At 43.1% G+C, this 12,200-nt stretch overlaps 1 protein-coding gene across 2 annotated transcripts in view; it reads left to right on the forward strand.

The window, feature by feature from the left end:
* The window catches only part of STK35 (serine/threonine kinase 35), a 55,465-nt gene that overhangs the window by 13,072 nt on the left and 30,193 nt on the right, over positions 1-12,200 (forward strand). For both annotated transcript variants that reach the window (XM_043983891.1, XM_043983889.1), the window contains exon 3: positions 7,241-7,990. In XM_043983891.1, coding sequence (XP_043839826.1) covers positions 7,241-7,953 — 713 coding nt within the window. In that variant the 3' untranslated portion in view covers positions 7,954-7,990. The remainder of the gene's footprint in view (positions 1-7,240; positions 7,991-12,200) is intronic.

Genomic DNA, 12,200 nt, shown 5'->3' on the forward strand with positions numbered 1-12,200 from the left:
TTCCTTCTCCATTTTCTCCCATTCAGAGTGTTAAATATTATGTACTAGGAACCAGGTACAAAGAGACAAAATCAGTCCCTGCTCTTAAGGAGCTTACCTCCTACCAGGAAAGATGTGTCCATTTTCTCAGTCTCTACAAAATAAATAGGGAGGACAGTAGCAGTTGGGAAAGGTGGGATCAGGAAAGACGTCTTCTAAAAGGTGGTTTAATCTTAAAGGAAGAGATCTCTGAAACCTGTAAGGAGAGACTTGTATTGGTGGCTTGGAGGGTTAGCAAGTAGGCCAGTTTAGCTGGATCAGTGTGGGGAGAGGGGTGGCATAGAATGAGGCTCCACAGGTAGTTGGGGGCTAAGTTGTGAAAAGGGCTTTCAAGTCAAGCAGGAGTTGATATTTTTGTCCTGGAGGCCAAGGGGATAAGCTGCTGCATTTTGAGTAGGGGAACAACACGGTCAGACCTGCACGTAAGGAAAAGTACTTTGGCAGCTGTATGAAGGATGAATAGAACTCAGAGGGAAACAGAGGCCATTGCAGTTCTTCCTGTTTGTCAGTGCTTTTGAGTGGTAAGAACAGGACGGATGGAAAAGACGCTGTCGAAGTAGAAGAGACAAGATTTTGGTAGTTGTTTGGGTCCTTTGAGGAGCAATGAGGAAGGAGGACCTCAGGATAACACGGAGGCTGAAAACATGGGATCCTGGAAGGCTTGGGGTTTGGAAACTACTTAGCCAGTACCTTACTAATGGGAGAGCTTGGGACTCAAACCTCTCTCATCCCTACCCAGATCCTGTGAATAGACTCATTGCTCTTTCCACTACACCACACTGTGAAAATGAGCCTGTTTTGTTTCAAGGAACAGCTAGATCTTGGGTCAAACATACCCTTCATGTAAAAGAAGTGGGAGATCAAGTTGAATTGGTAGAATGGAGTCAGATTTATAAAGGACCTTGAAAGCCTGGCAGAAAAACTTGTATTTAACTATGATAAGTCAATTTAAGGAGAGTCAAGGTAGCAGAGGGAGGGTCTGCCTTAGATTGAGGAAAACTCTTATTCAAGTCTTCCCTTTAAAAGAGTGCCTGTGTGACCATGCTCAAGTTGCTCAACGCCCCAGGACCCAAGGCAACTAACTCCAAGTGCCAGAGGACCAAAATAGTTACTGATCTGCATTGATACTAATGAAATCACAGGTCTGGATAAAACAAAAGGTAGCTAGTATGGAAGCTATCATGGGTTTCTGAGCCTGGGATTGTGTGACAGTGGCAGATACAATAACATCTTATTCACGTAGAGCTTATAATTTTACAAAGGATCTTTCTCACAAAACCTTTGAGGCAGAGGTAAATGTAAGCATCACAGTAATATTTTCAGTGTTTTTCCCAATTACATGTAAAGACAATTTTTAACATCATAAAATTTTACTCATGGGGAAACAGTCTGGGTTAAACAACTTGTCTGTAGACCTACAGGGTCAGTCGGCAATAGTACTAAAACATGAGCCCAAGTCATCAAACTCCAGTCTAGTCTCCTTCCCACCACCCCTTTTTGTTTCTCAGTCAAATAGAAATAAGACCTGGGTTTCTTTTCCTACTGCTGTGGCATTGAGACTAGTCTGAAAGATAAGGATTTTTATTTTTTAATTTTTAAATATATGGGACAGCAACATTATGTTTTGAGTTTTTGAGTTTTGGGGTTTTTTTTACTGGCAACATAATCTTGTGGTTAGAAGTCAGTACAGTGTATGATAACAATAGCACAAATCAGGTGTCATTTCTCTCTTCTAGGGAGCTGTTTGCCATTAGTTGCTCTTTCTTTAAACTTAATCTGTTCTGTCTTTGTACTGAACACATCAATCTCTTTTTCTTTAATGTGCCAGGCAGTAGTTTATGAACACGTGTGAATACTCTTTGATCCATGAATAATATCAGAGAGCCCTAGGGGAAGACACTGAGGGACAGAATTAGGTCTGTGGTCATAGAGATGCTAGGAATGAATGAAAGGAATGTATTATAAACAATTCTCAGAATTAGAAGGAAACTTGAGGGTGGTGGGACGTTGAGGCCAAATTCAACTTGAAATCAGAATCCTGTCTATAACATTCTTGACAAGTATTCACATCACCTCTACTGAATACCTCCAGGGACTGAAAACACATCACATCTTGAAGCAGTCTACATTTCTCTAGAATGGAAGTATTATCTTTTTTAAATGTAGGGCTTACTAAATAAATCATAAAGAACCCTAGGATTTAGAGCTGAAAGGACCATCTATCTCTGTTTTACAGATGAGGAAACTGATATTCAGAGATGAACTAATTTAAATGATAAAGTTAGTAAGCATGAATTATGGCAATAACTTGGATGGTCATTTGTTTAGGTGTATGTAATGACACAGATCATGCTCTGGGAAGGTGTTGAACTAGATGACCTCTGAGGTCCTTCCAAGTCTGATTCTGTCATTCAGAATTATATATTTAGATTTGGAAGGAGAACATCTAGTCCAAGCCTCTCATTTTACAAATGATGAACTGATGCTCAGAGAGCTGAAGTGATTTGCCCACAGTTACAAAAGCAATGAGTAGAGCTTAGATTCAAACCGAAGCCCTCTGCCTTGCCCAAGTTTACACAGGAAACTAGTGGCAGAGCCCTGACTATAACCTAGACCACATGGGTTCAAGACTTTCCCTGCTATATTATATAGTAACAGCATCCAAAATTCTCATGAGTCAGTCCCACAAGGGCCAAAGGCTTTGTTAGGTTTGTTTTTGTTTTTGTTTTTGCATGGGGCGATGAGGGTTAAGTGACTTGCCCAGGGTCACACAGCTAGGAAGTGTCAAGTGTCTGAGGCCAGATTTGAACTCAGGTCCTTCTGAATCCAGGGCCAGTGCTTTATCCACTGAGCCATCTAGCTGCCCCTATTAAAATATTTTTAAAGACAACACAAACCCCTAATAGATGATTTCTAAGGTCTTTTCCTGAGAACATCAAGAAGGGAGAGATCATTTCCAGCTGGGGAGATGTAAAAAGTGACATTTGAGTATTGGGTAGTAATACCTCAACAGGTAAAGGCTTAGAAGACATTGTGGATGTATGGAGCAGTGCAGGCAGACCTGATGGGTTTAACCAGGAGGCAGAGTGCATGAAGTGGGAAGCAGCTTGAGATGAGGCTAGGAGAGAGGGGATATTCAAGCCTAGACCCCCTTTGCAGGGCTTTGAACACTAAGCAGTGGAGTTGTGTTGCAGTGCAAGTGTTTGGAGATCCAAAGATGCTCTTAGGAACCCTCATCTGGTGCTCCTTCTGTCAGACTTTGATCATTCATAACAAAACAGGAAAGAAAAAGCTCCCTGCAGGCAGCTTGAATAGTCGCCCCAGAAGAGCTGCCCTAATGAATAACAAACTCCCTACACTTAACTGTTCAGTCCTTGTATAAACATTTTAGTATCTGGAACAAGGCATAGCTCTCTATTTTCCATTCTGTCATGCCTTGTCTTGAGCTTGCTATGGGCGTCTTCAGACTGGGAGCGTCTCTTCCTGTTCCCTGTATTCATCTCCAAAAACAACCCCACCCCCTTTTCCTCTCCCCTCAGCCTGCACACACACACACACACACACACACACACACACACACACACACTCACTCACTCACTCACTCACTCACTCTCTCTTTCTCTCTCCTACCTCATACCTTAAACAGGAGCTCTGGCTTCCCAGCTGAGTCTTTTGGAACAGAGGACTCTTGGAAGATTCCTTGACCTCTACTGGTCTAGCAACAATGGCCCACTCCCCCTTGTAGCAGTTCAAGCTTCTCCCACTCTAATTCTCTTCCTGCCCTTCAGGATTGTGAGGTATATTTTGTTTTGTAGACTGGCTTTTCCACCCCTGTAGCCATGGTTACCAACTTTGTATATGAAATAACCAGCATTTCCCAAAATGTCACTGGTGTTTGCAGACATGGCCTATGAGAAAAGAATTGGATGGCTTTTTAATCTTTTCCTTTTTTGGCCCCACCTACAATTTGAAATATCAAGCTTTCTTTCCCAGGGAATTAATTTGAAAATGCGATTGGTTTCAGAAATCCCTGTTTTGCCTTGACTTCTTTTCTCAGTATTTCTAGTACTTTGGAGTTGATGACCTAGAAAGTGGATTATAATAAAGAGAACTAACAGATTTTAAAAAAATACATCCATCTTCCCTAAACTGGTTATACCTGTATTACACCGATTCAAAGCAACATAAACAAATTATATAATTACAGGGGAAATGAGCTATTGCAAGGAAATGTGTACTTTGAGGAAGGTCATGTGTAGGGCCACAGTTAGAAACCTGAGGTTAAGCATGCTTCTTCTGACCTTAGCAGAATTTTAAAACCTAAAGCCATTGTGGTTTTTCCAGTCATGTGCCCTGTTTTAAGTGGTATGTTATTGGGATGCTAGACTATACATAATTTAGTCTTAGAATCATGCATCATTTGAACTAAAAGAATCTTAGAATAATTACCATAACTGGAAGGGAGATCAGGACCTAGAACATTCAGGATTCCTTAGAATAAAGAATATAGTATGATAAATCTAGAATAGAGAGGGACCTTAGACAATAAAACGGTATTAGAAATGAAATGGGCTTTATTCATTCATCTTCTCTATTTTGAAGCAGGGTTTCTCTTATCACCTAAACTGGAAGTGCAGTTGGCTACTTATGGGCTAACTGACATGGGCACTTTGACTGGTCCTTTTTAATACCTGAGTTGGTTTACCCTCCTTAGACAGCCCAATGGTTTCCTACTCCCTGGGGCTCACCATATTGGTAAAGTGGACACCCAGTTGAAATGCTTCAGGCCACTACAGCTTAGAATTCCTGAACTCAAGCAATCTACCAATGGTAGGGTTGGATCACAAGTGAATGTCATTGCATTTGGATGTGGGGTAGACTTTAGAGCCATTAAATTCAGCCTTTTTATTACAAAGGAGGCAGTTGAGGTCCAGAGACTATTTTTTTTTTTTTGGTGGGGCAGTGAGGGTTAAGTGACTTGCCCAGGGGTCACACAGCTAGTAAGTGTCAGGTGTCTGAGGCTAGATTTGAACTCAGTTCCCCCTGAATCCAGGGCCAGTGCTTTATCCACTGCACCACCTAGCTTCCCACAAGGTCCAGAGACTATTGACTGGTTCAGTGTCATAGAGCTAATAGCAAAGTCAAATTAGGACCTTTTTCTCCAAAATCCTAATCCAAAGGTTTGTGAGATTTTTATTACATCAAGTTGAACAGCTAATGGCAGGAAAGCACATTAGACTAGAAGGTAAAGAATGTAAAGATTTTTGTTTGTTTACCTAACCACTCTCCTCCCCACTTTCTCACAAATTTCCTTTAGAGTTTTTAAGGTAAAACACCCCCTTTGGACACATGGTAACTCAAAAAATAAGTCAAAGGAATATGCCTACTGCTTGGTGAAGAGTTTTAAATCCTAGAGGAGTTTGTATTTGGCTGACATGGTCAGACGTGTGCACTCTAGCATCTGTGTGGAGGAGAGAGACTTGGGGAAGAAGGCAAGGAGACCAGTTAGGAGGCTGTTGGCAGTAGTTGCCATCTCTTCCTTGCTACTGTTCGCTTGCCTCCCCTTCCCTCTCATTTTGCAGATGAGGAAACTAAGAATCATCAGAGGAGTCATTTGCCCCAGGTCCCCATAGCTAGAGGAAGAGCCAAGGCTGCAATCTAGATCTTGGGGTTCCCAACCCAGTGCTTTTTCTACTATACTGCTTAAATTAGCATGAAAAGGGATTTCAGTAGGTGTGGTGTACTTCTTACAAATTGCACAAAGTATGGAGCTAATGGAACAGTGCTTATTAGAATCATAAAAAGTAATGCTAGAGGGCACATGGTAGTCCCAATTTATATGTAAAGAAACAGGCTCAGAAAAGCTAGGTATCTTAAGTCATAGTAACATGCCTCCAACTTTGATTCCAGATCTCACCATACTTCTCTGTCCCGTGAACTAGGAAAACACAGTATTTAAAATAATAAAATTTTACTTTTATAGCAACAGGTTCAAGTCAAGAAAGGTCCATTCACTAATGTTCTCTTGTAAAGCAGCTTGTGTGTGTCTGTATATTTTGATTCAACAAACAGTTATTAAGCTCATAGACTTGGCCCCAGATGAAAAATAACAGTCCTGCCCTAAAGAACTTAGTCTAATTTGTTGTTGTTGTTGTTGTTTTTGAAGTGGAAGGGATGGGGACAGGTGGGGGGGGGGGGTGGCGGGGAGATCGTAGATGGATCGAAGGTGGACGATGATTAAGCAAAGAAGATAGAGTATTTACAATTGCAGGAAGAGAGGTGGGGGTGGGGTAGGGTGGAAATAGCTCAAAGGAGACTTCAAGGAAGAGAGATGGCCCATAAATCAGGCTTTAAAGGAGAAAGGGAGAGAGGCATCTGTAAATGGAGATGAAGGTGGAGGCTTATTCCAAGCACAGGTGAGGATAAGCAAAGGAACAGTGATGGAGAGGGTAAGACAAGAGCAAAGAGGCAAGAGGTGGAAAACAGTTGAGTTTGGCTGGAATAGAACACATGTAAAAGGAGAGATGGGACAGGTAGGGTAGAACAAGGTTATGAATAATCTTAAATGGAGTTTAAACTTGATTAGGTAGGGAATGGGAAGCCATCCAACCATTTTAGAGTTGGAGAAGATCAGACATCATCATATGATACAGTGGAAAAAAACACTGGACTTGGAGTCAAGAGACATTCTGTTGGGTTTCCAGCTCCATCAACTTATTAGCTTTGTGACCCTATGCTATTCCTTTAATCTCTTTGAACATGTTACCTTATCTGCAAGATGATGGGGATAATATTTTCACTCCCTACCTTACAAGGTGGTGAGGTTGTTAACTTTGAGCAGTATATATAAAAGTGAGTCATTATTACTTGGGTGGCAGTGTAGTTACTGGATATGTGTGTCTTTATATGTATATACACATATTTATTGAATTGAAATCCATCTCTGCAACATACTACTACCACCTGTGTGACTCTGCAGGTCATATAGCTCACTGGGCATTCATTTTCCTATCTGTAAAATGAGGAAGTTGGATTAATTGATCTCAGACTTCCATTCCAAAGATCCCTACAAATCTTTGAGCCTGGGTGAGCCTGGGTATCTGTTGCTCTTCCCACCACAAAATTTTCATTGCCATTGCCTAACAAGTCAGACTTAGCCCATCTCACGCAATTGAAGCTGTTTCCTGTCCTCTTCACACAGGTGAAAGGATTCTGGGTTATGCAGAGGAGCCCTGCTATCTCTGGTTTGTCATGGAGTTCTGTGAAGGGGGAGATCTGAATCAGTATGTGCTGTCCCGTCGGCCTGACCCAGCCACCAACCGAAGCTTCATGCTGCAGCTTACCAGTGCCATCGCCTTCCTACACAAAAACCACATCGTGCACAGGGACCTCAAGCCTGACAACATCCTAATCACTGAGAGATCTGGGGTCCCTGTCCTTAAGGTTGCTGACTTTGGACTCAGCAAAGTCTGTGCTGGGCTGGCACCTCGAGGGAAAGAGGGCAGTCAGGACAACAAAAATGTGAATGTGAATAAATACTGGTTGTCCTCAGCCTGTGGCTCTGACTTCTACATGGCCCCTGAGGTCTGGGAGGGGCACTACACGGCCAAGGCGGACATCTTTGCCCTAGGCATTATTATTTGGGCCATGATAGAGCGGATCACGTTCATTGACTCCGAGACCAAGAAGGAACTGCTGGGGACCTACATCAAACAGGGGACAGAGATTGTACCCGTAGGGGAAGCGCTGCTAGAGAACCCAAAGATGGAGTTGCACATCCCCCAGAAACGCAGGACTTCCATGTCTGAGGGGATCAAGCAGCTCTTGAAAGATATGTTAGCTGCTAACCCACAAGACCGACCTGATGCCTTTGAGCTTGAAACAAGAATGGACCAAGTCACATGTGCTGCTTAAAATTCAGGGCAAAGCATCCCGGGCGTTTTATAACTGGGTGAGTATTTGGTTGGATCTGGGTTATTTCCTCCCCACAGAAGTCTATTAAGAACCAGGAGGTATCCCAAGAAACTTTGGGGCTACGTTAGGAACTTATACCTGTAGTGTAACAGCATTTCAGTCAGACCTAAATTTGAATCCTGGCTCTGACACTAACAGCAGTATGACCTTGGGTAAATCACATAATCTCTCTGGACCCCCATTTTCTCATCTCCCAAATGGTAATACTTAGGCTTGGTACCTCACAAGGCTTTTCGAAGGATCAGATGAGATAATATGAATAAAAAGTGTTATGTACACTGAACCACATTACTATAGGTATTGCTTGTCACCTTTAATATAGAGTCACAGACTTCAAATGTCAATGGACCTCAGATGTCATATGTGCTAATCCCTTCACTTTACAGATGACTGAATTATTGCCCCAAGAGAGGAAGTTACTTGCCCAAGGTGTGACAGAGATAGCAAGCAGCAAAGTGAGGATTTGAACCCCAATCCTCTTAACTCTAAATCAGTGCTTTTACTACTTGAGCTGTTAATGATTTTTGTGAGTATAAATTGTGCCTACCTAGGATAGGGGGTAATAAGGTAATTGCTGAGTTTCCAGTAGCGATAGAATACCCAGATGCATGGCCATTCTTGGTTGGCTGATGGCATGACGTGGATTTTAAAACAGATTGAAGGGGTTAGTTCTCTTCCCCCCCCCCCCCCATGCTGGTAGCTGGACAAATCCCAAAGCCATCTCTGGACTTTAGAGAAGAAACAAACCCCATTTCCTGTTGGAGTCAAGAAGGAGCAGGAGGTTTGTGGGCAGCTCTTTGGTCTGAGAGATATAGCAGACTCCCCAAGAAAGTGGAGTGTAGTCTAGGCCAGAGAAACTCTAGGCAAAGATAAATTGTGATGAACCAACCAGAGCTGCTTCTAGTCAAGTTATCAAGTGGCACACATATATTCTAAAAAAAAGAGTGAGTGTGAGTGTGTGTGTGTGTATACCAATACAACACTACAGACATTCATGAGGTGTCTCTCGTGTGAAGGACACTATACTACAGTTAGGACAGGTGGAAGGCTGACACTGAGTATTTAATCAGTGAAGCCTTAGTGTCAACTTGTAGCCACACCCTCTTGCCTCTGGGGGATGGCTAGGTAACATCTTCAGTCCTCAAGTGAAGCAGGCTCAACTCTGGGATGGGGGACACTGGCCATGAATGACTTAGATTCCCATTCTCTAGCTCTTTCCCTTCCTTCTCTTCCCTTCTTTCCCTGCCCCACTACTCTGCAAGGAGACATTTGTCTGCTAGGATACCAGAGCACAACAGTCTCCCTCTCTTATGTTCTCAGCACAGTTATTTTACATACTGAATCATTGAGGAGCTGCTTTCCCGGCTTCTCCAACGACCTTTCTCCAGTTGGGTTTAGCGGTACAGTGCTAGAAACAAAAAGGCCAAGTGGATTCCCTTATTGACCAGGACTCTTTCAGTTTCTGTCCTACACTTTCTACCCTCTGGGGGCCCATTTGAACTGTCCTTTAAAGGATGTTAATTGTCTCCCATAGGGCTCTCCTTGCAGTATCTAACCTAAAATGTGGGCCTAAAAACCAGCTCCCGTGATACAGGGAGGAGAGGACCTGGGTTCAGATCTTGGCTCTGCTATTTAATAGCTCTAGGATCTTAGGATATTTTTCCTCAGTGAGGCTGAGTTTCCTCACCTGGAAAATGAAGGCATTTGACTAGATGATTGATTGTTGACGTTCCTTCCTGATGTAAATCCCAGCATCTTTTGTCCACGTGGAGTTTCTTAGTTACACAACGCTTTGTTCACTTCAGTATGAGGTAAGTAGTGTGTGCTGTCCCTGTTTTACAGATTAAGGAAACTGAGGTCCAACCTTCTAGATGAAGGACACCAAGGCCCAGAGAGGTCAGGTGACTTGCCCATGGTGACTTGGGCTATAGGTGGCAGCTGGATTCAAGTTTGGGTTCTGTGCCTCCCAAATTCAGCACTCATCCACTGCTTTACTGAGTTCTCAATAAAAGAGTGGGAAGAAGAGTGACATATGATTTTGTCCTTGGAGGCTGCTCTGCCCAGTGCTTTGGTTTCCATTCTATGGTCTAGGATTCCCAGAGGGAATTGGGAGATTTCATAGGAGATGAAATGACCTTGTATCTTGGCCTTAAAAGATGCTTAGGGTACAGTAATTGAAAAGGGACAGTAAGGAGGGTATTCCAAGGATAGAAGGTGGCACAAAGTTGAGAAAGCAAGAGGATAGGGATTGGCAAAGTAGAATTTGGCTAAGTCTTATAGTAAATGAGAGGCAAGGGAAGGATGGAAAGGTAAGATAGATAGGTTTGTGGGTCAGTTATTTGGTGTGTGGCTAAGAAATCTAAATTCCTAACCCACGTCCAGTAGGGAGCCATTGAAGTGATTTAAACAGTAGTGATGTGACAAGATTTATGCATAGGGAAAAGAAGATTGGCTGTGTGTATGGGAAGGGCTTAAAGTGGGGGGAAAGTAGAGATGGGAAGACCTAATAGTGGAAATGAGGGCCTGAACTCTTGTGGTGACAGTGAAATAAGGAGGGGACTAATTACAGAGCCTCCTCTGAATGGAAATGGAGTAGAGCATAGGTGCTACTCTTATACTTCCACACCAGCATGATAACAGGGGTCTGCGATTGCAGCCAGCTGGGATGGATTTCAAATGGCAGTTTGTCAGGGATACAGAAGCTTGGTTGTTAGTAAAAGAACTAGAAAGCAGAGTGTTTTTTGGAAAATTTCAAGCTCAGCCCAGTATTGGTATAGCTTGTTTAACTCAAGTGGGAGCACCTTGCTTTTCTTGTGCTGCCTCTCCCCATCCCATTTAAACAAGACCAGGCCTTTCTTCTGAGCCGGAGTAGTATTGAATCACTTTACCTTTAAGAACAAAAGCTCTGGGCTCAAACTACTCTGTTTCAAAACATCTATTTTTGCACATTACTCAATGCTAGGCATCAGAGGCCTTGTTCTCCCTTATTTGTTTGCATCAGCTACTGCAGTTGGCCTGCTATGTCTTGAGTCCAAATGTGAAACCAACCAGGCTGATGTTCTAGGTGTCACTGGCCCAACAAGACTGAGAGGAGGGTGTGGGGGGAGGGGGGTAGTCTGCATTCACAGCCAAGGCAGATGTCTATAAACAAAACAGCGTAACTAGGGCCTCCTTGAGCCAAGGCCCTGGCGTGTGACGTCTGACTGAGCCCAGAGAGTCCTGAGCATTCAAAGCCAAGTGCTGCTGCAAGTGTTGGGGAGACAGCAGCAGGGCAGACCTAGGTTGAAATGCTTGGATCATGGGGGCTGTAGATAGGCCTAGGAGGAGCTAGACTTTGGCAGTCCGACTGGAGACAAGAAGAAGAGGTCTGTGCATCTCCAGCCAGGGCAGAAGGGAAATGAGGTTAGACTTGAATGGTTGCCATTTACAAGAGTGAGGCCACCACAAAAGGGAGCAGGGAACAGAGTGGCAGTGAGGGGGGCCTTGAGGGGCCAGGCCTGCTACTGATTTGTTCAGTGGCTAGCAGCAGCTGTTCACAATTATGTAATGCCATACTTTTGCTTTTACAGAGCACTTTACATATTCCTCATTTGATCTTCACAACTCTGAGGGACTACAAATAATCATAATTAATAATAGCAGCTTCTCCAATGCTTTAGGGACCACTAGATGTTCTGTTGAAATCAGTCTTGTATAGAGTGAAAGAATAGTGCCCATTTATTTCCCAGCTGAAGAACCAAGGTTTAGAGAGGATATAGCTTGTCCAAAGTCATGATTTTAACCCAGCCCTTCTCACCCTAAGTCCAGTGTTCTTTCTTCCCCCTGCACGATACCCTACTTCTGTCTTTGATCTTTTTAGGCGTTTTCTTCTCTTGGCTTTAGTTTTCTTGTTTGTAAGATAAAGGATGTTAGACTTGATGGTTATGTCTTATCCAGAAATAAAATTCTGTAATTTTGAGATCCTCACACAACAGTCTTATCAGGTCAGGTATTATCCCCATTTAAATGAACTGAGAGAGTAAAAGAGATTGAGACTTGGCTGAGGTCACAGCAAGATAGTGATTAATGTTGGGACCAGAACCCCAATCTCCTAATTCTGAGTTCAGTGCTCCCTCCACAGTTCCATAGCTGCCTTGATCAGTCACTTTCTTCTGGACCTCAATTTCCTTATCGGTAAAATGAGAGTG

The sequence above is a fragment of the Dromiciops gliroides genome, chromosome 2 (assembly GCF_019393635.1).
Source record: "Dromiciops gliroides isolate mDroGli1 chromosome 2, mDroGli1.pri, whole genome shotgun sequence".
NCBI classification, from domain to species: domain Eukaryota; kingdom Metazoa; phylum Chordata; class Mammalia; order Microbiotheria; family Microbiotheriidae; genus Dromiciops; species Dromiciops gliroides.